Genomic DNA, 26,340 nt, shown 5'->3' on the forward strand with positions numbered 1-26,340 from the left:
GGAACTGGGGAGGGATAGCATGATCCTCCCAGGTGCTACGTCCTGCCAGTGAAACCCCTCGCTGTCAGGTGAAAAGAAGCAGCTGGCGACTGCACATGTATCGGAGGAAGCATGTGCTAGTCTAGTCTAGTGCCCGGATCAGCAGAGGGGGTGGAGCAACGACCGGGACAGGGGATTGGCCAAGTACAATTGGGGAGAAAATCAGAAAAAACTTGCCCAAAAAAAAAGGCACTAGCCGAGCACAAAAAGTAACCATCTTGCTTTTATTAACTTTGCCAGGAGTTAACTAGCAGGAGTTCAATGGGAGGGAGGAAAGGATTTCTAGTACTCATGTACCATAAGTACGGTACTTGAGTTTTCCAATTCAGTTGTTCAAATTCATACTTCTACTCCTTAAAATTTAAAAAGGAGTTCTTCTCTGTGTCACACAAGACCAATGTATCTTAGCAAGTTAACAAACCACAGGCTATAGCTACAGTTCTCAGCTTATAGTTTATTTATAGAAAAACATTTATAGAAAAACATGAAAATAAAAGAATGTTCCAAGAATGCCTGCCTGTGCATGAAAGTGCTTATGAACATGTTATATCTTACTGGACATTTAAAGACCAGAGAGACTAACAGCGCACTGACTCAGTGCGCTGTTAGCCTCTCTGGTCTACCTTGACTAGATCAACTACTGCTTTTTGTGATAACGGACGCTTGTAGGCGCTGTGCATTACAACACTCAAGAGGGCAATCTGAGTCTCAGGGCTTCTTAAAATAATTTAAAGTGAACATCACCCAGGTTGAAACAAACCATCCATTGATAACAAGAAGGATTTGACCAATATAGGTTTGCCAATATATGGGGCTGATAACGGCTTTTCAATAAAAACTGGATAGAGTATTGTCTACCTCTGATATGTCGTCGTTTTGACTACATATTGTCTCTGGCTGACTATTGGGCTTTTCACAATACATGTTGTTAGCCCGGGGCGATCTAAGCCCTGGGATAAGAGTTGTGCTAAGATAGCCCCAGGCTAACTTAGCCCCTTTATAAAAACACGCATTGTTAACCCAGGTTAACCTAAAACCAGGGCTATGCGATTCACATTGTTTCGTTGGCCCCGTTTCACACTGGCAACTTTTAGCCCTTTGTAAACTTTGTTTAGATGGAAAGTCGGGGTCCTGCTCCAGAGCAGGGCCAGCTAGCTGGGGCTGAAGTCAGGCTTAGCCCACTTTGGAGTGAGTCAGGATTGTGCAAAGTGTGAAAGCTTTCTTAGCCCTGGGCTAACAGCGCTCTTAGTCCTAGGCTAAGAGACTCACTTAACCTTTGAGTGTAGTGTGAAAAGCCCTTATGGGGGACTGTTAACCTGAACTGATTCCAATGAGACATTTTGATCAGATTCCACAGTATGTGTGAATATTTCTGATAATTATTGGCACCATCATAGGCTTCAAGTGTTTTTTGTCCCACAATGGTCTAAATGCCGTTTCAATACTTCAGTAGTATTTAAAAAAACAAAACACTGAATATCAACACAAAATACCAGCTATCGTAAGCCCAAAATATCAGTCTTCAAAAGCCCATGATCGGTCAATCCCTAATAAGTATAGTGGTTTGACTCCCAAACAGTACAACAATAAAGAAAAATCAAAAGACGGTCAAGGCAGTTAGAGTAAAATAATACGAACTTGAAGTAAAATAAAACTAATTTAGTTTTCTGTGATCAAACTCCACAAACAGCAGGTTCGGCAATGGAGCGAACAGTCCTGACAGCGGCGCTGCGGCACAAACGGAATCCAGCTCCAACTTGTTGTTTCTGACAGAACGTTGTCAGTTCTGGTTTGGATGAAAGCAGTCTCCTCAGGTCAAGAGGATCTCGGATGCGTCGTTAGCTTCCACCACTCTGAACACGCCCACCTTCTCTTGCTTGCGGGTCATTTTTTCCCTGTCTGAAAAAGATTGAAACACTTTTCTTCAGCTTTCATGCTACTGAAAAACAACAACCTTGACTACAATTCTGGGCCATACAAAGTAGCAATAAAATAAAAGTTTGTGCAGATTAAAATATTGCAATTTATGGCAGCATTTGGCAAGTAGGTATGAAGCTAAGGTTACTTTCTCACTGGGAACGATTTCTTTCGTTCCGTTCCGCGCCCGGGAACGATTGCCCCCCCCTCCGCTCTTCCCCGCTGGTCAGCTTTCACATTACAACATTTCTTCCGCGCTCGGAAACGGAACAGAGTGCACTTGCGTCATCAACTATGCCTGGAGTTTATCCTCGCCCCTTTGTTGTCTATGATGTTCGGAACGGTTGGCTTTCACACTCGCAAGTGTTCCGTGCCCGGGCACGCCAAAGCGCTCCCCAGACCACCTTTTCAAGTGGATCCTGTCACGGTTCCCTGTTGCGCGCCCGGGCGCAGAACGGAACGTTCACACTCGTCAAATGTTCCGAAACTGGGGTCAATTTGGGGACAAGTGTGCTCGGGAACGGTACCGGGGCGCCAGTGAGAAAAGCACCCTAAATGTCTAGTGTCACAGGCAATAGATAGAACATGTTCCTGCAAAGGAAAATCAGAGGTAATAATGAAAACAATGCTTGTGTGAGCAGCCTAACATCACAGAGATCCTTTAACTGTATGTATGGACTTTCTTGGTTTTTCAAAACCTTTCCGATAGGATTTCACCAATTGAACTGGATTAAATCCAAAGATTTGGTTTTTCAAACATGATAAACAAGAGTATTTTTCAGATTTGCAAAAATCAGAATAATCTTGACCCCACTGGAAGGGGAAAAAAATTAAAAATTAAAAATAGTATTTAATGTCCATATTGTTAAATTAACAAAACTTTAAAAACAAAGTCTCCTAACAGCTGCTGGACCAGCTGCTCTTGTGAAAACAGTTCAGTTTTGAATTATTTCTGCCATCAATGAGAATCTTTGAAAATGTGTATGCGTTGTACAATTATGCAGATAAGTGAATAAAAGTTACACACAAACTTACCAACACTTTGTCATCTAGTTCCCTTGTGTCTTTTTGGCCTAAAGGCATACTGTAGTATGCAGTATATTTAAAGACTGCAAATCTGAATTCTGTAATATTGATCTGCTGGTGTCGGAATAATCCAGAGGATTTTTTGAAAAGTTGTCTCAAAATACAAACTAAATAATATACTGTATACTGATATGTGGCAGCAGCACCGCGCAGGCGATGTGATTCATTTGGCATCCAATTTAAATTCAGAGTGAATGGCTCACCCAGCAAGTCGCTGCGATCCAGTAAGGTCTCCAGATCCACGTCGCTGATCACCTTCCCCCGCGAGCTTTTCACCTCCCTAAGAGAGAGAGAGGGGAAAAGTTACTGGAATAACTTTCTCCCCCATATGTGAAGGTATGAAGATTACACCAATCTGTGGGGGGAGGGGGGACAGATTCTCAGCAGGCAGGATGTTTTAATCCCTTCAAGTGTCCGGTTCACCCCCCTGCTGCAGAGCACCGTTCGCCTGCCCCATTCAAAGTTTATTAATATTGAAAATGTCACGTGTGTGTCTGTGGTATACAGCAGGGGTTCCCAACCTTTTTTGTGCAAAGGACCGGTAGATACATGGAAAAAAAAGTCACGGACCGGTTGTCAATTTTAATGGTTTTAGTTACATATATATTTACTCACCAGGTGGCGACAAAGGGTAAATAACAGCCTTTTGTGTTTTTTATGTTTTTGTTTCAACTACAAACATTAATAAACGTAAACTTGAAACTATGTTTCAACTACCACACACAGCCTATAATATTATAGCCTATGTTTATAAAAAAAAAAAAAAATGGACACACACACACACAGTACTGGTATTAGAAGAGGATGATTGCTTACTTTTCAGTGCTTCTGGCTCCTTCAAGCAGCTCTTTCAGCTCATCCAGATCAATCATGGTTCTACTCTGGTTCAGTTGTGTCTGCCCTCCTTTGAACTTGTCTGAGGAACAAAACAGGAAGCAGTTAATTTATTACAAATTCGGTTATCAATAGTGCCACTAGGCAAAATATTGCTTGCCATGGTACTTATATGAAACTTGCTAGGGTTATAGAGAATAATCCACAGGGAGAAATTGGATCATTGCAGCAGTAAAAGGGAACAGGAAAAAGCAAAGAAATGGAATATAAATAAGAATAAAGAGGTTGTTAAACATAACACAACTGACAATACAATACTGGAACATGTAGAACTAGAAGAGTCAAGGTGAAAAAGTGTGGTATTGAGACCTTTTGAGATTTAGTTTTAGCTATTTAGATTGAGCTATAAATCTCACCCTGGAAATTCTTATATTGTCGGTCTACATTGGTGTACAAGCAAACAGAATTTAGGTTTCAATTCAAAGGTTAGTAATATGCTCACTCTTGTGGATGACCATCTTCTCCAGCTTCCTCTTGGCCGTGGCCCTCTCCAGGATCTTCTGGTCGATGGTGTTGGCCGTGACCAGGCGGTACACCACCACCGGTTTGGTTTGTCCTATTCGGTGACACCGGTCCTGAGCCTGCAGGTCTGCCTGGGGGTTCTGAGAGGGGAAGAGGACAGAGCATATGATAAGTGGACCTTTTATGGAAACTGTCATTGGTGGGAGCACTCCCTGACACTAAAGTAGTCCATGTGGTGAGGCTAGAGTCCTACAGATGGTCATGGAGGAACTGGTCTCTCTCCTCCTCAACGGCAGATTTCTCCTTGTGTGATCAATGCAATGAAACAGTAAACTGAACTGGGAATTTAATCATTATAAATAACTAGAAATACAAGAACACAAATAGAATATAAAATATAACTTGAATTAAGAAAAAAGATAAAATAATGCAACATGTTGTCTATGACTTAAAAAATACGAAATAAAAAAATATCGGCCGATACGATCGGTTATCGGCAGATAATATCGGTGGCTGATGGTTTAGAAACAATTGTCTGTGATCAAACTCCACTGCAGCTGTGCTGGGAACATCTTGACATGACGTGTTTTTGCCAGCTATCCACAGCAATAAGAAAAATACACCACCAAACAAAAGAAAATAACCCTAGAAATGCAAGGTACATCACCAATGGCATGTTTACTGTTTAAAGTGTGTTAGGGTTCAGCTTCAGCAAAACACTGAAGTTTGTTGTTGCCACGCGAAGCAGAGTTTTCCGTCTGCCTGATCATCACAGGGCAGCCTCCCAGTTGCAGGCATGTGTGTCTGGGCTAAACGCTGCTGCAGTTCCAGACTCTGTTGTGTGATTCAACTGTGCAATATTTGGCCTGGTATCATGAAACTACCGTAAATTCCGGACTATAAGCCGCACCGGTGTATAAGCCGCACCTGCAAAGTTGACTATTTTTTTCTTATATAAGCCGCACCGGACTATAAGCCGCGGGTGTTTTAATGGTATTTTTTTTTTTTTTTGTGTTTTAATGTTTAATTACCATATGTAAGGGTTCATGCACAGAGGGGATTGTCGGGAAAGAGATGGCTGTTTGAGGAAGCTCCCATTTATTAACATTTCAACAAAACAACATAACACAACACCACCTGTGTTGTTTTTTACAGTGCACACAGTGTCATACAGTGTCATACAGTGTGGTGAAAAGAGGGCAAGAGAGGAAATTAAAACTTATTATAGTTATATAGGATTTATAGTTAGAAAGAGTGCTAAAAAAGAGAGATTTTTTTTTTTTTTTTTTTAATCCATAGATAAGCCGCACCGTTATATAAGCCGCAGGGGCCAAAAAAGCCCAAAAAACGGGAAAAAAGGTGCGGCTTATAGTCCGGAATTTACGGTAGTTTTCTTCCAAATATACTTCTGATATTTTGGATCTTTTAAACCTGTGGCAAGCGTAGTGACAGGACAGGAGTGTAACGTGCACGTTACGTGCCCCAGGATGCAAAGCGGTGTTAGTTGTCATGGTAACCTAATGTAACACAGCTCTCAACAGCAGCAGACTGCAATCGACCAGTACGGTCTTTGCGAGCGACCGCAATCGAAGTATTAGGCACCCCGGGTCTAAATGCCATTGCAGAGGCTTTTCCACCCTGACAAGAGTAAAGTTCTGTGGGAAACACTGATTTTGATTTTTTTTTGGCATGAAATGGCCAAATTTAAGTATATTGGTTATCGGCAGAAAATAGTTTTTCAGCTGCTTCGATCCAAAATTATCATATTCATATAGATACAGCAGCTGCGTTTCGCTAGCCATTTCTCCTAAACTCTCTCTCATTACATTAGGTTCAAAAGCCCACGCGAATCTAACATTCTATCAGCCAGTAATTCAGCCGGTTTTCTCCCAGCTAGTTAAATTCAACACACACGTTGTTGGTGAGGATCTGTAACGTTAACGTTATTTGTTTTGCGCCGTTCAAATTGCTGGTAGTGACAGCCACTGCCCACTTCAGTCGCCAGGCTCTGTGCTGTAGCACAGAGCAGAGGCTAATAGCCTATTCAAGCCCGCTGGTATCATGTCAGGCTCAGCTGTCCTGTTAACGTGAACGCATTGCAGTGGCTAGCCAAATGGCATTACAGCAATGCAGCGACTTCATAAATAATTAATTATTCCCCCCACCCCAATGACGATGCCATCGTCCAAAACGATGTTTCACTGTAAAACAATCACGATGGGTATTTTGGTGACATCGCACAACCCTCATTCTAACCCAAACACACTGCATACCTAATCGTGACCCTAGCTGTAGTGTTGATGTTCCAGTGGTCCTACATGATTTTTAATTCAGTGAAGGCCGGGATAGAGTTGAGTAGCGTACCCACCCAGTCACTGTCAAAGATGATGACCGTGTCAGCAGATGTTAAGTTGATCCCGAGTCCTCCTGCTCTGGTGCTCAACAGGAACAGGAAAACTTCAGGGTCCTTGGCAAACTTGGCCATCTGGAGAAGAAAAAAACCAAGATATGAATGAGACGTGATGACAATCACTGTCTTTATTTCCACGCCATCTTTTAAGTAGAATCAGTTGTTTGATGAAAATGTCCTTTAACTGTAGTCAGATCTTTGGTCATGTAACATTGATTTGATTTAGTAAATTACTCATTGCCTGCTCAAGGTTATTTAACAGCAGTTTCACACACACAAAAAACATTTTTGACGCAGCCACCATTGTAATACATTTATTTCTATCATCATGGTACAGAATTTCTACTCAGTCATTGCTGACTTAATAATAATAATAAAAAACATTCAAGTATTAATGAAGAAATGAATGAAATTATATCAAATTGTCATTTTCTGATGTTTTTTTTGATGATTATAGCTAGGAAATTATGTCTGTGGCTTCTAGCGGGCTTAGACATTCTTTAAGCATTTAACTTGCAATCCCCTATTTAACCAATCAGAATGCTAAGTGACCACCAGCTTACTAATGATGACCTGCTGCATAAACCTTACGTTTTCCTCTCTGTCCTGGTAGCACATGGAGCCATCCAGCCGGCTGTACTCGTACCCACGCAGATAGCAGTAATCCATCAAGATGTCCAAGATCTTCGTCATCTGACTGAAGATCAGCACCTGAACAGCCACACACAGAAGTCATAAGGCATGGCATCTGACTGAAGATCAGCACCTGAACAGCCACACACAGAAGTCATAAGGCATGGCATCTGACTGAAGATCAGCACCTGAACAGCCACACACAGAAGTCATAAGGCATGGCCAAGTATTAAACTAGAATGTACAAAGTTAGACACAATCAGCAGGACAACACATACTTGACATGTGGACAAGGTGTGGAATGTATGATTATGGTTATATATTCATATTATAATCGGCTGTGCTCCCAAGTGGTAAAATCCCTTTGCTGCATGTTTTGGATGGCAAAAACTCATTAAACTTCTAGACCAACATTTGACGGATGAAGACATTTTTACACAGGTCAATGTGGCCCCTTTACCTTGTGGCCCCTTTTCTGTAGCGCAGGCAGCAGTCGGTCCAGTATGAGAAGCTTGCCTGAGCTCTGTACCAACTGTTCATCGATCTACACAGGGAATGATAATAGTTTAAGATGCAGTTTATAAAAAACTTGGCATATTAAAGGAATGGGGGGGGGGGGTGACATACAAAAATGGCAGTGCAACTTTCGAATATCTTTGTGTGATTTTTACTTCACTTTCTCACATAATTGGCTAAAACCAAAATTACTTTCAGGAGACAATGTTCCAGTGGCAGCTGTCAAACTGATGTTATGACAGCATTAAACTATTATAAGAGAAATGGTTCAGATCCAGGATTTTAAACAGGCAATGACCTTGAATTGCTGTACGGGGTCTTCCTTTGTGGGGGGCAACAGTGGGTACTCGATAAGGTAGGGGTGGTTGCAGGCTTTCTTCAGCGGCATGAGGGCGTTTTTGATTTTCAGGTTGATCTCGGCATCCAGCGAGCCCTGGAACTCGACTACAGGAGTGCTGGGGAGGGAACACAGCGTGTACAGAATAAGCTTTGACTGATGTATCCATGAGCCAATAATATTAACGCAAAACATTGGCAACATCAGTCCAAAATTACGACCAGTTCCTACAAGCCACTATAGTTACTACCTATTTAAAAGGACTTTGAATTAGAGTTTAGTTTCTGGTTGGTATTCAATATGATGTTTATAGAGAGCCCCAGGAATGAGTCCGGAAAATGCCAACACTTCCGGGTTCTTCACTGTTTTCACCTATGGGATTTTTGAATGGGTTTTTGGCACGATGCTTCAAATAAGGTCTCTGGGCAACGCAAGCTTAATCAAACGCGAACCAGTGTTCAGCGGGATAATCTTCACACATGAGGACCACTTTTATGAGTTTTGAAGCTTTTACGTGCCGTTAAAAGGGCGGCTAGCTAGCAAACGGCTAAATGAGACTACACTGTTGAGTCGACGGGGATATTATACGTCAATAACGTCATCACTTCAAAGGACGAACACGGAAATTCTCTTTCCCTCACCTGGTTCTGCCCGGGGTAATCACTGTAATCAGTGCACAGCAGCGCACACATCAACAACACTCCAGGTTGAGTGGTGACGTGACGGGGAAGCCTATGCAACACTGTGTACTTCTGGATTAGCTTAGCACGAGCTTTTTACTTCTAGGGCTCAGACTACAAAAATACATCATCCCTGGGGCTCTCTATTTATAGAGGTATTAGAGGCTGAGCACTGCACCTTTTTTTCTTACCACCAGGTGACCATTGGGGAGCTCTGTAGAGTGTACAGCGAAAGCAATGCCACATTTTCATGCTGATTGTAAATTGTGAAAGATAGATCACATTCAAGTCTGTCAATGCTGCTGGAGTGGCAGCTGTAACTGTCGCTGGTCAGATATGGGAGTGCGTGCATAGGGGCATTGTGGCTGGGATTTACCTCATGTGGAAAGAGCGCTCCCTTTCTGCTGGTTGAGCACAGTGCAGAAAAAATACCCGGCTCCCTCCATTTATCGCACCAAGTGTTAAACCGTTTGCCGTCTCCACCTCTGTATTCAACCTCAGTGACGCGTGCATCTCCACCAGCTTTCATAAACAACGTATACATTATGGAGGAAATGACTGCACGGCTGCAGATGAAGAGAGATAGTTTTGTGCGGATATGGCTACCTGTAAAACTGTATCTGGACGACTGACTTGCTGCTACCTTTTTCTTTTTGCTGCTGTACTGAAGTTGTTTTTATTTGTTTGTTAGTTTTTGTTTGTTTTTTCTCTTCTCTAATGCTGGATAAATGTCCCCCAAACTTCTCCCTTCCCCAAGCAGAGATCAAATTGTCAGAAGAACCCAGTGGTCAAGGAACATTGTGTGTGTGTCTGTCATATGTGATTGTATCTGAACTAATATTAAAAAAAAAAAAAAAACGTTTCCATATTTCAGCTGTGCTACACCACAGAACCGGTGCTACATTGTAATAGAAAGTAGCTTGCCATTCATTGGATAAAAAACAACAATTTGCTCTTATTCCATTGGTAAATGTAAAATATTGCTTTCCTTCACTGAATATGATTGAATAAAACATCAAAACGTGGAGTGCTTTTTGGAGTGGAGTTTTGAAGCCATCGGTCATGAAATGACAGTGGGTCTGTTAAGTGTGTAGGCAGTGGACACAGAGGAGCTGCTGACCTCCGCTCCTCATGCTCCTTCTGGACCCTCTCCAGGTATTTCTCCAGGTCGTCGGGATTCTCTTCGTCCGTTTCATCGTAGTTCGGTAGGTAAGGATTGTGACGCTCCGGCCTGCCGCTGGCGCTCATCGTCACTGGAGCGTCTGTCTAAATGAACCAAGAGAACAGAATGACATTGATAGGTCAAATTTAAATCGCATTAGCCTTTATTTGGACAATCACTAGTTAATATATTCATATACATTTTCATTTAAGTGACACATAGTTATTGTACATACATAGACATCGTACTCGGATAACCTGTCGCGTACATTTGCAGCTCCTCTCTATCTCACACCGTGCCCAGTCACTGTGCCCTCTACAGAGCCAGAATAACAGTCTGCAGATTAGCCTTCAAATGTGCGTCAAGACGAGATGTCCTCTGATGTGTGTCCTATAAGGGGACATTCACACCAAAAGCATTTTTGGAGCTGCCGGCGTCTTTCTGCAATTCATTCTCTATGTAAGGACGCGCTAGACGTGCTCCTCTTTTTTTAATGAACGCACCTGGCGTTTCAGCGCTGTTGTTTTTGGAGGAGCGCTGTGGGCGTTTTTAAGATGAAAAAAGTTGAACATTAGAGGAAAAGCGCGCTGCTCGTCTTTTCTCCTCCCGAGGAATCCTCGACCTCCGCTGCTGCCAGAATTGGCAATAATCTGGCTTTCATGTTGACAGTGAACAACATCAAACAGACAGAACCAGCTGGCTACCGCCCGTGTGGTCGTTGTGTTCTGATCTGTACTGCACGCGACTGCAGGGGGAACAAAACAGAGTACAAAAGAAACCGCTCCGTGCGCTGTGTTTTGTGCACAATGGAAGCGCTCTCAACATGATTTTCATGGCGTACCGACTGAAAAAAAAACGCTTTTGCTGTGAATGTCCCCTAAGTATGTTTGACTTTCTGTTCATTGCATGTAAGCCTGTGTATCCATGTATGTATGTAGTACTACTATCAGGTCATAAGATGTTATATATTTAATTATACATTTAATGTTTTGATTATTGTAAACAAATCCTATGAAAGTAACAAAATCAGCAATGCATTTGTTTTGCCAACAGTCTTGTACATGTAGCATATATATATATATATATATATATATATATATATATATATATATATATATATATATATATATATATATATATCTCTTAATCATGAGAGACCAGTGGGTAAAATGTAACGAGCGAGCTTTATTCACAAATGGCATGGCAACTAATTCTATGGCATGGCAACATGGCAACTGATTCTAATGACTCCGTGGTAAGATGCCTCTCTTCTTGTGGTGAGAGAGGAGGGCATCTGCTCAGACTAGGATAGAGAATCCCCCAAAAGGAAGGACTCACTTTTAGAGACAACTCCGTGCTTCCGGGCTTTTAGCGACTTACGAAAACCACCGACCGGCTTGGCCTCAGCGATACAGCGGGCGCTGGATAGAACAAGCACTTGTTCGCCGAGTGGCTTACGTCAGCGCGACCAACATATATATATATATACAGTATATGCTTTTCATCGTCACAATGCACCAGGGCCAATCCACTTTTTCAAACAACTTCATAAGCCAGCTGCAAACACTTTGGGATCTCAGCAAAGTAGGTCCAAAAATAGGCCCCAGCGTAATGAAGAATTTGATATGGTAATAACTCAAATAGCCGGACTTTTCATGCTAACATTTAGCGATACAAAAATGAAACCATGTCTTTGTGAGCTGTATTTAGTTTTTTTTTTGCATACAATTGTGTCCAATGACTTCTGGATTGATGCAATGGCTAAAAAGGGAGCAAACACATTGTTGATTTTATTATTTTGTTATCCTTTAACATTGGTACCTTACTTATATTTATGTTACTGTATGTATGCGAGTGCATCATTCAATTGATAAGGAAATAAGGAAAAAGTCTGAGTGGGGAAAACTGCTTCTGGTGATGATCCAATATGGCAGAGATTGGTGACTGATCAGGGCAAATTTATAGAGGTTTGTGGCACTAAATACTAAATAGCATGTCATTCCAACTTGCAGTTTGTTGCAAAAGAACACGGAATGATCCATAGTCCGGCCCCTGAGTGAAAACTATTCTATGGCGTTACCTTCTCCACGCCCAGCATCTTCTGGATGGTCTTGGTGAGCACGGCGGTGTACATGGTCCTCTGCTTAGCCGTCAGAGGAGCGTAGACGATTATCTCCTTCTTAGGAGGAACCTCCAGCGTCACGTCCGACTTGAGCCGTCTCAGCAGGAACGGAGTCAGAATCTGCAACAAGAGAAAACTTTTACAAGGAAATGCATAAGACAAGGTTTTCTCACACACACACACACACACACACACACACACACATGTTGAAATGCATAAGACAAGGTTTTCCAAATAGTATCAACGGTTAGTAAGTGGCCAATCCGAGGAAATCTGATCCCCCCAAAATATCACTGAAAACATTTTGTTTCTACTCTCCTCCTCAAAATTCTTCAGATCATATTCAGTATGTGTATGTGTGTATATATTATGTGATACTATGATGTATTTAAAGTCGAGCTGAACCCAAAAATGACTTTTCTTTTCTTTTAGTTCAAATACCTGGGTATGCAGTGCACCTATTTAATAATGTATGCAAAAAAAAATCACAAAAATTGAATTTTAGTTTTTCACACTTTTTCACATCATTTCATTGATAACAGTAATGTACAGTTTGCTGACGTCACCTAGTACTATCAAATTTCTACCCCATTTCAACCAATCATATCACGACATGCAGCTGTCAATCAAATCTTCATTTCAGGATCATTTTCTCTACCCAAAGAAAGAGAAAATGGCACCTAGTGCCTGTCATCTGGCAGAATTCCTATCCCATAAACTAACTACTAACTTAGCCAATTGTTAGAAACATGAACAAAAAACAAAAACTATGTTTAAGAATGCAAAGAAATGTAACTGGCTCGTTAAAACACGCATTCCAGGAATATTATTTACATTTATAACGATAATGGCGCGCGCCTCCGAGCCTGACAGCCTCCCTGGCTGTCAGGGGTCGTCTCTCGGAGATTCCAGGCGGGCGGGCAGCACCCATGCAACGGACTGTCCGCTCGCTCCGCACGAAGCCGGTGGCTGCCTGGTACTCCGCGGATCCCACTCGCGTAGCACGACAACACGCTGAATCCCACCCGATTTGGGGGTGGAACACGCCAGGATTGGCCGATGCCAAAGCCAGTCGACAGAATTGTCAAATCAAATCATCGACACCGTATATGGTCCGCCTCTCAATTTGTTTTCAGTCTGAAACAGACTCAGATGCACGTGACGAACGGGTTCACCTCGACTTTAAGAATAGAAGAAGAATGCCTTTATTGTCATTGAACACTTGTACAACAAAGTTGAGTCCCTCTAGGGAGAGCCATGCCGCGTCATCTGTGTTAACCCTAACATTTTGATGGTGGTGGGAAACCGAAAAACACCCAGCGGAAACCCACACAAACACGGGGAGAACATGCAAACCCCACAGGATGAATCTGGGACCAGGACCTTCATGCTGTGAGGCAACAGTGCTAACCACTGAGCTACCATGTTAGCATAATGATATAGCAGTCAAATCAGAAATAAAATACAAATTTAAATCAGAAAACCCTTAAACTCTCGAGAAAGCCTTATGATGAAACATCGGTTAAAAAAAACACCCACATAATTGTCATTACTGATCATGCAGGACTGACCTGGTGCAGCATGCTCAGGACCTGCTGCTCGTGCTCGGTGGCCATGTTCTCCGGGCCGTCGCGGATGGATTCGATGTCGAACCACGACTCAAAGCTGCAGAGAGAAACAAGTCAACACGAGAAGCTAAGAAATGAAACCATCTAAGCTTCTTCTTTTTTGCTCACAGAGGAATTTCTGACCGTGCAATGAACAATAATACTGAATCCTTCAGAAGAAGAACCATGTGGGCGTTTTCACTTGTCGGATCCCATTATGTAAAGCCTATGTATTCAGGTATAATATAAATTCTGATTGATAACAGAGGCTGCGTAATTTCAGTCCATATATAAAAAGCAGTTTAAATGATTAATCTATTTTAGATTGTGAAAGCATGTGAAAAAACATTAGCTTTAAAAAAAAAAATCAAGATGGCCCTATATGGTTCTTTGTCTGGAAGATTCAAGCTGAGACTTTTATTTAAAATTTTCAACATTAAAGGATGGCTTTACCGGTAATCAACCCACTTTGTATCATTAATAATCTCAGTAATATAAGTACATGCACAGTGTTTACCTCTCTCTCTGTTTCCCTCATGGAGATCTCCCATTTCCCCCTCTGCCAAAGCGTTACGGGTCACAACAGAGCTATGGAAGTTGTGCTGGAGAGGGAGAATCTGCTCCGAGGGCGGCTGTTAGTGTTTATTTTTTAAGTATGCGCACATCCATGGAGAATCCATGGAGAGCCCATATGACTCTAGAGTAGAGCCCTAATGACTTGCAGCTGGTGTGGGGGCAGAGTTTATTATGCCAACAGGAGCAGGAGCAAATTCACGGTAAACGGAGAGAAAAGGCAAAACACTGGCCATGAGCTTATTTTACCTAGATTATATATGTTTCAAAGTGGGTTGATTACCGGTGAAGCCATTCTTTACGCTTTCTGCTATCTGTGTTTAAACTGACAGTCATGTTTACCTACGGCCACAACAGATTTTTACTATCCTCAAATTGGTTTTGCTTGATTTTTTTTTTTACATTCATCTAATCTAAATTTAACCCTGCGTTTGACCACAAGAAAAGAAAAAGAGAAGTCATACCTTTTAGCCTGTTATGTAGCCTATTTTCTAATTTATGGTTCATATTTTATTGAGGATTGTTATACTGATGCACTTGTTCCTGTAACTACATGAGTGACAGTAAATTGCGTAGTACTTGGATTGGCACTCATATCGGCTGATGAAAAAAAACTACCTGGCACTCATTTTCAGTTCTGACAAAGTGTTAACCCATTGATACACGCAAATGCTGCCTCAGGTATCAATGGTAGATGCACCTCTAGTTACAGTAAAACATGCAAGTAACCAAGAAAATACAGGGTCCCGTTACCTCTTGAGGTCATCGAAGACCTCTGGCAGCAGGAAGTTGAGGAGGGACCAGAGCTCGGCCAGGTTGTTCTGCAGCGGCGTGCCCGTCAGCAGCAGCTTGTTGTCGGTGGGCAGCATCTTCAGCTCCCGCACCAACCGGCAGTTCAGGTTCTTAATCCTGTGACCCTCGTCCACGATCAGGTACTTCCAATGGTACCGCTGCACAGCAGAGACACAAGGACATGTTTACATGCTGCTTACACAGGAACATTTATGGGTAATGATGTATAGACCAAATTAACTCATTTTTGTTTTGTTTGAATGTGGTCTCAGCTCTCTAGTTCCCTACTTTGCATTCAAGATTATGCTCGTTTCGTTTGCACATTTTCTTTTGACTCTCACTATACAATAGATCCTAGTTCCTCATTGCGCGGCAATTTTTTTTAGATTTATTTTAAAGATCCCCCCCCCCCCCTGCTCTCCCCAAAATTTCAATAAACCTTTATGGCATATTATTACAATACAACAATACTGGTGTTGACAGTAATAGAAGGTGCCAAATCATTCAAAACAATAAGCATTTTGCTTTTAGGAGTATTGTGCCAGCGTGCAGCTCTGTTCCAAAACGTGTCAACGTGTGTCGTTGCCTGGGAAACGCACATCCCATAATACAACTGTTCGCATCGCATCCCATAATAGTATGATGATACTTGGGATGCCATTGCGAACATAGATGTGAACAGGTTAGCTAAAACTTCAGCGTCGCCAGCGACGGTCCCCACCGACGGTCCCCACCGACGGTCCCCACCGTTGCGGTCGGGGTACGTTTCGAAAATCCCTCCAGGCCTGAAAGATTTTCTAGGCCCTAGAAATCTTTTCAGGCCTGGAGGGATTTCGAAACGTACCCCAAGGTACCCTAGGGGAAACTGGTATATGTGTGTGTGTGTGTGGAAAACAATAAAACAAAAAAATGGTAGGCAGATGTGCTTGGTTGGGGTGGCTTTTGGTGTTTTGCGGTAAAAGTGGCTCTCCTATTGACTTTGTCCTGCCAGTGCGGCTCTCATCGAAGAAATAGTGAGGATCACTGCAATAGATGAATCGCGTCTCCCACCACTTGTTCTTGCTCTGGTAAACAGTCGAGCAGACATTCTTTGCCATTCAGCCTGAATATTAGGCTGTGTGCAAGCTTGTATAGAAAGTGATGTGTCCTTGCTGAATATACAAGTTTTCATTCATTTATTTAGGACAAGGTCATGAACGAGTCCTACCTGCAGGTGCTTTCTGTCGTACATGGCCATCTCGTAGGAGGTGACGACAACAGGAGTCATGTTGAGGGGCCCCTGAGGCTTTCGTATCTGCTTCCGCAGTTGCTCCCTTTCTTGCGGGGTCCCGTGGTACAGCAGCACAGACACCTAGGACCAATGCCATGCGGTGCAGTGGTTAAAAAAAAAATCTCTGTAATCACACTCCCATCACCATTACATTCAGATTTGCGGTTTCTCCAAACAACTAAGGGTGTGAATTAGGGATGTTCATCAATAATCGATAATCGATAATTGATCGTTGAATGAATTCAATCACGTGGAGTTTTTATCGATTATTGTTTTGGGGTTTTTTTGCGGACTAGGTTTGGGTGAAATTCGTTCCTCCTCGCCCCACTCCATTGCACAGCCGATTAACGTGAGGTGGAGCTTCATATTGTCTCTAGTTTTCTGGCTGGGCACGGGCCTTTGTGCCAACAAACTGTTTTAAACATGGGGAATTCACACCGGCATGCGCCGCGGACACAAACAAAAGCACCCAGCGGTCTGCAGACCTCAGTGAGGCTGTTATAACTATGACACTTCGTACACGTCTCTCCTAATTTTCAACAAAGTGTGAGTAACGGTACACGTGTTTAAGTGAATTCAAGTTGTTTTATTTGTTTATAACATTATGAACTATGAAGTAGTAGCAGCAGTCAGCATGGACTCAGCTAGCCTTTAGCTGCTAACGCCCACCTGAATCAATTCACACACACATCACCCCAAGGCTGACGCCAAATCTGCTGCTAACACCATTTCTAAAGTGACCCAGGACCTGCAATCCATCAATCCGGATGCCCCTAATATAATACTTGGCGATTTTAATCATTGTAATCTCAAGAAATCTTTGAGTAACTTTTATCAGTATGTTACCTGTCCCACTCGTGGCAAAAAGACGCTTGACTTATGTTACGGCTCCATTAAAGGGGCGTACAAGTCCATAGCGGGACCCGCACTTGGCTCCTCTGACCACAACTCCGTGCTTCTCCTGCCCACGTACACTCCTCTGCTTAGGAGGGAGAAGACGATTAGAAAAGAAGTTAAAGTCTGGACTGAGGACAGTTCCCTTGCCCTTCAGGGCTGTTTTGACTGCACGGACTGGTCGGTGTTTCAAGACTCTTCCTCCGACATTGATGAACTTACTGACGTTGTGTCTAGCTATATTTGTTTTTGCACAGACTCTGTGATTCCCACTAAAAAAGTCACTATTTTTCCCAATAACAAACCATGGATTTCTAAAAGTATTAAAGGCCTGTTACTTAAAAAGAAAAATGCTTTTAACCGTGGTGATGCTATTTTAGAAAGAGAATCTAAGAAAGAGGTAAGAGCCGAAATAAAAAAGGCTAAACTCAAGTATAAAGACAAGATTGAGGCTGAGCTTAGTTGTAACAACTTAAAGAGAGCCTGGAACGGGATGAAAACCATAACAGGTGCTCAAGTTAAGCGTGACAAAAAGGTTACCCTGGACGGTTATACCTCTGATAAACCCCTGGCTGATGATTTAAATAGTTTTTATTTAAGATTTGATCACTTAGATTTTACTGCTCAAATGAATGAAATAAGAGAGGAGACCACCACCCCCCCATCATTTGATATAAGCGCGACTCGAGTGGCAAACCTTTTCAGGCGTTCCAAAAACAAAAGTCCAGGCCCTGACAACATCTGTGGCCAGGTATTGAAAACCTGTGCTGACCAGCTGTGCAATATTTTCCAGTTCATTTTTAATCTGTCTCTTACACTACAGAAGGTTCCTAAATTATGGAAACACTCTATTGTCGTCCCTGTAGCTAAATGTAATAATCCTAAAGTGTTAAATGACTTCAGGCCTATAGCCTTGACCTCATTAGTTATGAAATCATTTGAGAAAATAATCAAGTCTGAGGTCCTAACGCAGGTTGAAGAACGATTAGATCCATTACAATTTGCTTACAGGCCTGGTAGAGGTGTGGAGGATGCTGCTGTTACTTTGTTAAACTTTATTTACAAGCATCTAGAGGGTCCAAAGTCTCATGCTAGACTTCTTTTTATTGATTTTTCTTCGGCCTTCAACACCATTCAACCATTTCTGCTTGCCGATAGACTCCTCAAGAACTTTAATCTTGATCCAAACCTGATTGGTTGGATCATAGATTTCCTAACGAATAGACCACAGTGTGTAAGAGTTAATGGTGCTCTTTCCAACCTGCTTTTCTCTTCCACCGGTTCTCCTCAAGGTTGCTGTCTCTCCGATCTCCTTTTTATTCTGTACACTAATGATTGTTGTAGTAACTATGTGAACAGATACATTTTAAAGTATGCCGACGATTCTGTCATTGTCAGCCTTTTAGAAGGGGAGAAACAGGACCATGGGCCGGTTGTAGATGATTTTGTTACTTGGTGTGATCAATCTTTCCTCCAGTTAAATGTGTCCAAAACTAAGGACATGATCATTGACTTTAGAAAATCACCACCCAGCTCATCATCTACTGTGATCAAAGGTGCTGACATTGACATAGTAGATAACTATAAATATCTGGGTATTGTTATCGATAACAGACTGTGTTTCGAGTCCCATGTTAACGCTACCTTCAATAAGGTCCAACAGCGCCTTTTCTTTTTGAGAAAAATGAATTCTTTTAGTGTTTCTACTGAGATGATGACTCTATTTTACAAGAGCTTCATTCAGTCCGTTTTAACCTTTTGTTTTATCGCTTGGTTCGGCAACTTAAATTTGTCAAACACAAACAGACTTAATAGTCTTGTCAAAATATCGAGCAAGATCTCTGGGACCAACCAGACCAAGCTCTCAGAGATCTATTCTCTACATGTCCTCAGAAAGGCACACGCCATTCTGGACTGCCAGAACCACCCACTACAAAGTGAGTTCGAGCTCTTACCTTCTGGTCGGCGTTTCAGAGCGCCTGCCAGGCGCACAAAGAGGTTCCACGCCTCTTTCGTCCCTAGCGCCATCAACAAGCTTAACAGCAACTAGCTCCCCACTGCACTCCTTTCGGACACTCGCATATTTGCACATTATTTTTTGCACTGTATCTACACTTGTGTTTGCTCTGCGGTATGGGTTTGAAAATGACGTTGTGTGCTCGAACTCCTTGTTTACTTGTTTGCTGTTTGCCGTTTGTCATGCTCTCTTGTTGTCTTTGTTGTACTTTGTTTTGTATTTTATCTTGCTGCAAAATCAATTTCCCCTAGGGGACAATAAAGTGAACTCAACTCAACAATCTCGTGGCTAATAATATCCACGCGTCGGACTGAGAGCAGCTGGATGGAACTCGACCATCAGGACAGATGAGGTTTTTGTCACGAGTTTATAAGCCTGGAAGCCGCGGCTGGTGAGCTGAGTCCTAGTATAATAGTATTAAAAAATCGAATCGAAAATCTAATTTTGAGAGAAAAAATCGGAGAGGTTTTCTGATCCGTGCCAGCCCTAATTCCTCGGGTGAAGCGCTTTAAGTGTCTAGAAAGGCGCTATACAAATCCAATCAATTATTATTATACCTCCGGCGTGAAGCGCTTGTATTCGTTGATCCAGTTGGGCACAGTGGAGAGGGGGGCCACCACCAGGAAAGGGCCCATCACCTTCTTCTCGATCATCATGGCAGTTTGGGCGATGCACTGGATGGTCTTGCCCAGGCCCATCTCGTCCGCCAGGATCCCGTTGATGCCGTTCTCCCACAACATCTGAGGCGTAAAAGGAGGTCGTTGGTTTGAATCCCCACACCGGCGAGAATACAAGTCTGGGGAAAAACACTCTATACTCAACTCACCCGCAGCCACTCCAAGCCCTCGATCTGGTACCACCTCATGATGCCGCCGGTGAACAGCCGAGGCTGCTGAGCGGGCACCGGCTTGCCGTCCACCTTCCGCTCAGGGTCAAGGAGGTGCTTGGCGTCATTGCGCACCATCTCCGTCAGGCGGCTCTTGATGTCTTGGTTGGAGTCTGTCATCTTCTCGATGTCCTTGGCATCCAGCTTCTTCTGGGCCACAGTCACCTCCTGGGTAGAGAAAGAGATTAAAGTCACGAGCCCGAAAACATAAATTTTTACGCACATACAGTACTACCCCTTCATATGCCGATATGCCTGTTTGAAAACATATCTTACAGTGCCCCAGCATCCTCATGGGGATTCATGAGATTTCCATCCTTTTACCCATAGAATAACTTCACACACAAAAAAGGGAAAATAAAATTTACTATTACCTCTTCCTCCACTTTCGCTTTCTTGGCCTTCGACATGATTTCCTGGAGGACAAATTACAAAATGGCAGCATTGTGGGCAAATCAATACACTACAAATCTATAAAAATGGTCAAACATCAAAGAAGATCTTACTTCTTTAGACATGACATCAGCAATCGTGTAGTCCTCATCCCTCCTCCGCTTCTTTTTGTCAACTTCAAATCGGAAGAGAGGAAAGCGTGAGATATTCTCAGGGTTTATAACCTTATCGGTTAGGTCAATCTAATTATTAGGACAGTTGTGAATATTTTCACATTTTAGCATTAACTTTCAGGACCTTTAATACAAGATGTAATATAATAAGATAAAGACCTGCTCACCTGTCTCAGTTGCTGTACTGTTTGTATTCTGTGTCCAACAAGGAAATAGTTGAGTGAGGTTATGTAATGAGATCATTTAAATGTAATATATTTATTTATATATAAAAAATAATTTATATATTTAGAAAAACTATATATATATATATATATATATAGTTTTTCTAAATATATAAATATTTCTTATTTTTTTATATATATATATATATATATATATATATATATATATATATATATATATATACCGTAAATTCCGGACTATAAGACGCACCGGTGTATAAGCCGCGGGACCAAAATTGACTATTTTTTTCTTCTATAAGCCGCACCGGACTATAAGCCGCGGGTGTTTTGATGTTTAATTACCATATGAAAGGGTTCGTGCACAGAGAGGAATGTCGGGAAAGAGATCGCTGTTTGGGGAAGCTCCCATTTATTAACATTTCAACAAAACAAAACAAAAGTCAGGTCACTAATCCCCAGACAAAATCACACAACAATAGGCTACCGTATATGTGCAGCAAACCTGTAACCAGAGAAGTCAAGTCACTAATCCTCGTCTTCCTCTTCTTCCTGCGTACTGAAACCACCAAAGTCCTCATCTTCAGTGTCGGAAACGAACAGGTTCAGGGTGGCTTCGTCAACCACTCTCCTCTCTCCTTCAGGTGCCATGGCACGAGTCCGATACCTCACGAGTCCGACACCTCACGAGTCCGAAAAAAGAGGCTAACTTCCCCCAGACCCTAACCCAAAACCTAACCTCTCCCACCCCCACGCCTAAACCTAACATCCCCCAGACCCTAACCCAAAACCTAACCTCTCCCACCCCCACGCCTAAACCTAACCTCCCCCAGACCCTAACCCAAAACCATGAGGTGTCGGACTCGTGAGGTATCGGACTCGTGAGGTATCGGACTAGGGGGCAGTCCCCGTGGCGTCATCCTCTTCATCCCGCAGCAGTCCAGCGTTTTGGAACCCGTTGGTAATTGTGGATGTTTTCACACTCCTATAATATTCCGTGATCTTCCTTTGTGTGAATTCGCCGAAGTTTGTGATTTTCTCCTGATAGTCGGGAGGGAGTTGTTCAGTAGTTCTCCCCCGGACGGACAGTCCCTTTTGCCCAGGTTACGCGCGGCTGCTCTGTTTGATCGGCGGCTGCTCTCTTTTAATGCGAGATTGACTGCTTTCAACTTGAAAGCTGCCTCGTGTGAATTTCTGCGTACCTTCCCCATGGTAAGTGAGAGTGTTGCTTCTACTGCTCGTCTTGTTGTGAATATTCCTTGATCTTCCTTTGTGTGAATTCGCCGAAGTTTGTGATTTTCTCCTGGTAGTCGGGGGAGGGAGTTGTTGCCCGAGTGGCCGTTTGCTTACCGTAATTACCATATGTAAGTGGTCACGCACAGAGGGGATTGTCGGGAAGAGATGGCTGTTTGAGGAAGCTCCCATTTACCGTATTACAACATTTCAACAAAACAACATAACACAACACCACCGTTGTTTATTTTTACAGTGCACACAGTGTCCGCGGTGTGGTGAAAAGAGGGCAAGAGAGGAAATTAAAACAGAAGTGGATTTATAGTTAGAAAGAGTGCTAAAAAAGAGAGATTTTTTTTTTTTTTTTTTTTTTTTTTCTGAAAAAATCCATAGATAAGACGCACCGTTATATAAGCCGCAGGGGCCAAAAAACGGGAAAAAAGCCGCGGCTTATAGTCCGGAATTTACGGTATATATATATATATATATATATACCGTAAATTCCGGACTATAAGCCGCGGCTTTTTTCCCGTTTTTTGGCCCCTGCGGCTTATATAACGGTGCGTCTTATCTATGGATTTTTTCAGAAAAAAAAAAAAAAATACAAATAAAATCTCTCTTTTTTAGCACTCTTTCTAACTATAAATCCACTTCTGTTTTAATTTCCTCTCTTGCCCTCTTTTCACCACACCGCGGACACTGTGTGCACTGTAAAAATAAACAACGGTGGTGTTGTGTTATGTTGTTTTGTTGAAATGTTACGGTAATACGGTAAATGGGAGCTTCCTCAAACAGCCATCTCTTTCCCGACAATCCCCTCTGTGCGTGACCACTTACATATGGTAATTACGGTAAGCAAACGGCCACTCGGCCATCAACTCCCTCCCCCGACTACCAGGAGAAAATCACAAACTTCGGCGAATTCACACAAAGGAAGATCAAGGAATATTCCATCGAACCGGAGCAGATCATAAATATGGATGAAGTGCCTTTGACGTTCGACCTGCCACTCACTCGGACTGTTAACAAGAAGCGCCCTGGAGGATTCTTTCACCAAAAAAAAGCTTTGCTCGTTCTCGACAGCATGAGAACGAGCAGTAGAAGCAACACTCTCACTTACCATGGGGAAGGTACGCAGAAATTCACACGACGCAGCTTTCAAGTTGAAAGCAGTCAATCTCGCATTAAAAGAGGGAAACAGAGCAGCCGCGCGTAACCTGGGCATCGATGAGTCAATGGTGAGGCGTTGGACGGTGCAGCAGGAGGAACTGTCTCAGCACGGAATATTATAGGTGTGAAAACATCCACAATCACCAACGGGTTCCAAAACGCTGGACTGCTGCGGGATGAAGAGGATGACGCCGCCACAGCTGGCGCTGAGGGCCGTCAGAGGCTTCAGAGGCTGTTCGATGCCGACAGTGATGAAGAGGAGTTCGTTGGTTTTGAGTGACAATGAAGGAGAGAGGAGAGTGGTTGACGAAGCCACCCTGAACCTGTTCGTTTCCGACACTGAAGATGAGGACTTTGGTGGTTTCAGTACGCAGGAAGAAGAGGAAGACGAGGATTAGTGACTTGACTTCTCTGGTTACAGGTTTGCTGCACATATAGCCTATTGTTGTGTGATTTTGTCTGGGGATTAGTGACCTGACTTTTGTTTTGTTTTGTTGAAATGTTAATAAATGGGAGCTTCCCCAAACAGCCATCGCTTTCCCGACATTCCTCTCTGTGCACGAACCCTTTCATATGGTAATTAAACATCAAAACACCCGCGGCTTATAGACTGGTGCGGCTTATAGAAGAAAAAAATAGTCAATTTTGGTCCCGCGGCTTATAGACCGGTGCGTCTTATAGTCCGGAATTTACGGTATATATATTTAATATGAAGACTCCCTTACCTTCTTTGACTTCTTTTCAAGGTTCTCCTTCCTGATTTTCTCCTGAAATTGTTAATTGAGGACACAATGTGATGCTGCCATATCAAGTCTCACATTAACTCATTGAGTGCCAGCCACTTTTGGAGAACGGACGCTCCCAGTGCCAGAGTTTTCAGAGCGTTTTCAGTGATTTCTCGAGGCCCACAGAATATTGTGTGATATTACTATGTAAACACCGAACACGCACAAAGAACGAACTGGCTCTATTGTATCATCAGCAAAAAGAAGTTTATTGATACCATTTTCCGTTCTTTAGTTATGAGCCGGAGAAGATAGGTTGTTTTGAGCAAATACAGCCTTTTCAAATTATTAGCTGAGATATTCCGCCTTTTGTGAAATGCAGCATTTCAAGCACATTCACTGAGTCTGAAGATAATATTTTCTGATGTAGTGACGTGGTTTAGTTGTGTGATGCCCTGCGTGCCCCACCCCCCTCTCCCCCCCTCCCCTCCTCAGCTGCAAACTCCTCCCCACACTACACAGCCTCACGCACCCACTCTATTTTCAGAGTGCTCCGTTTGTGTGTGCCGGGCGGCTCCCAGCGCGATAGAGAAGAGCCAAACCGGACTGCTGAATGGTTTGGCGTCGGGTGCTGCTTTTCTGGTGGCTAATCGTGTGGAGAAACTATACAGACAGACAGACAGACAGAGACAGAGGAGCTCAGTTGTGTGCGCGGATTGACTCATGTTCGCAGCCAACGTCAGCTCCAGACAGAGCAATCTATATGGCTCTGGCTGCAGCACGCATCGGTTTCTCTTTGATCACGGCTTTTTCCTCCTGTTTCTCAGGACCTGTCTCTAATCTGGAGAGCACTGTCGCCACCTAATGGGTTTGTAAAATAGGTTATAGACCTCCAATAGCTACAATATTTGGAGAGGCAGAAGGCTTTGATCGACGTCCCACCGTCAAAAAACGCATTGGACGTCGAAAGACGTCCTTGGCACTCTACGTCACTATTTAATTGGACGTCGAAAGACGTCCATGGCACTCAATGAGTTAAAGTAATAATATGGAACATTTCATATAAATGTTTGTTTTATGAATCTATGATATAACTCAATAGTGATTCAACCTATCCAGTTCGTGAAAGTTTTTCCATTGTCTGTTCTAAACACTCAAGTGTCTGGTAGCTATTTCGTGGGGGAAATCCTCCTGGTGCATTCATTCAGCAAACTTACCTCTTGCTGCTGTTGCTCCATCTTAGTCAGAAGGAATTTAGAGTAGATGTTGCTCTTCTCAAGCAAATGCTGCAGTCTCTTGAAGCGCATCTCGACAGATGCCTTCTTCCACGACTCCCGTGCCTTGAGGGTTGCAAATATTACACATCATCACTGTAAGATGGTGTTTTGACGTGATCCAGAAAAACGTGGTAAAAAAGGCAACCTGGTGAGTAAAGAGAGAAAAAAAGGGGCACAAACCTGTTGGATCATCTCCTGTTCTTTCTTCTTCCCTTCCTCCATCAACTGCTTTTCCTCTTCCTCAATTGCTTTAGTGATAAGGACGTCAGACATCACATTCTCACATGTCACACCCGCTTCTGCGAAGAAAGAGTGAGGAGGAATAAGACATTGCTACAGCATTCTCTCCTAACTTCAAAATGAAATGACAGCGACATTTAACTATTCCTGATTTTCCTCTATTTCGTTTGTTGCACGTACATAGACATGTATAAATAACTTTGACATAGGCTACCAATAGCTTGTTCCTGGGGAAACTGATGGGGCTTTTCCATACACATGTGCTGGCGTGGTGCGGCGCGACACCCCAGTGTGGCTGAGATTTGCATTTCCATTACCCGCTTTTAACTGATGACGCACTTGAAAAGCATTGAGCTGTATGTCATGTATACCATGATGGCTGTGACTAGTGGCCAAAAAGTCGGCGCTGTAAAAAAAACGGTGGACAAACATTTCATTTCTGAGAAGTTCTTCACAATAAAAAGCCTTCCATTCGTTTGTCAGTGGAAAGCTTTTAATATATGAAGCAGCAGGAAATGTTTTCATCAGCACTAAGATAACACTGCTCTGATATCAGGAAACAGTAAAATAAAGTAGATATCTAAAAGGACGAACAGAAATGGAGAGAAACTAAACTTCAAAGCACACAGATTAAGTTAGAAGTAGGGCTG

General features: G+C 42.7%; 1 protein-coding gene across 3 annotated transcripts in view; it reads right to left on the reverse strand.

The window, feature by feature from the left end:
* Positions 1–671: 671 nt before the first annotated feature.
* Positions 672–26,340, reverse strand: part of hells (helicase, lymphoid specific) — a 29,036-nt gene continuing 3,367 nt past the window's right edge. For all 3 annotated transcript variants that reach the window (XM_083650856.1, XM_083650858.1, XM_083650857.1), the window contains exons 3-23: positions 25,631–25,749; positions 25,391–25,513; positions 24,174–24,215; positions 21,031–21,058; positions 20,804–20,865; positions 20,672–20,713; positions 20,238–20,465; positions 19,969–20,151; positions 16,438–16,581; positions 15,192–15,388; positions 13,830–13,923; positions 12,217–12,378; positions 10,095–10,240; positions 8,256–8,412; positions 7,902–7,985; positions 7,400–7,519; positions 6,767–6,883; positions 4,379–4,538; positions 3,859–3,958; positions 3,246–3,322; positions 672–1,938 (exon numbers count right to left, since the gene is read on the reverse strand). In XM_083650856.1, coding sequence (XP_083506982.1) covers positions 1,850–1,938; positions 3,246–3,322; positions 3,859–3,958; positions 4,379–4,538; positions 6,767–6,883; positions 7,400–7,519; positions 7,902–7,985; positions 8,256–8,412; positions 10,095–10,240; positions 12,217–12,378; positions 13,830–13,923; positions 15,192–15,388; positions 16,438–16,581; positions 19,969–20,151; positions 20,238–20,465; positions 20,672–20,713; positions 20,804–20,865; positions 21,031–21,058; positions 24,174–24,215; positions 25,391–25,513; positions 25,631–25,749 — 2,474 coding nt within the window. In that variant the 3' untranslated portion in view covers positions 672–1,849. The remainder of the gene's footprint in view (positions 1,939–3,245; positions 3,323–3,858; positions 3,959–4,378; positions 4,539–6,766; positions 6,884–7,399; positions 7,520–7,901; positions 7,986–8,255; positions 8,413–10,094; positions 10,241–12,216; positions 12,379–13,829; positions 13,924–15,191; positions 15,389–16,437; positions 16,582–19,968; positions 20,152–20,237; positions 20,466–20,671; positions 20,714–20,803; positions 20,866–21,030; positions 21,059–24,173; positions 24,216–25,390; positions 25,514–25,630; positions 25,750–26,340) is intronic.

This window comes from Poromitra crassiceps, assembly GCF_964638095.1.
Source record: "Poromitra crassiceps genome assembly, chromosome: 14".
NCBI lineage: Eukaryota > Metazoa > Chordata > Actinopteri > Beryciformes > Melamphaidae > Poromitra > Poromitra crassiceps.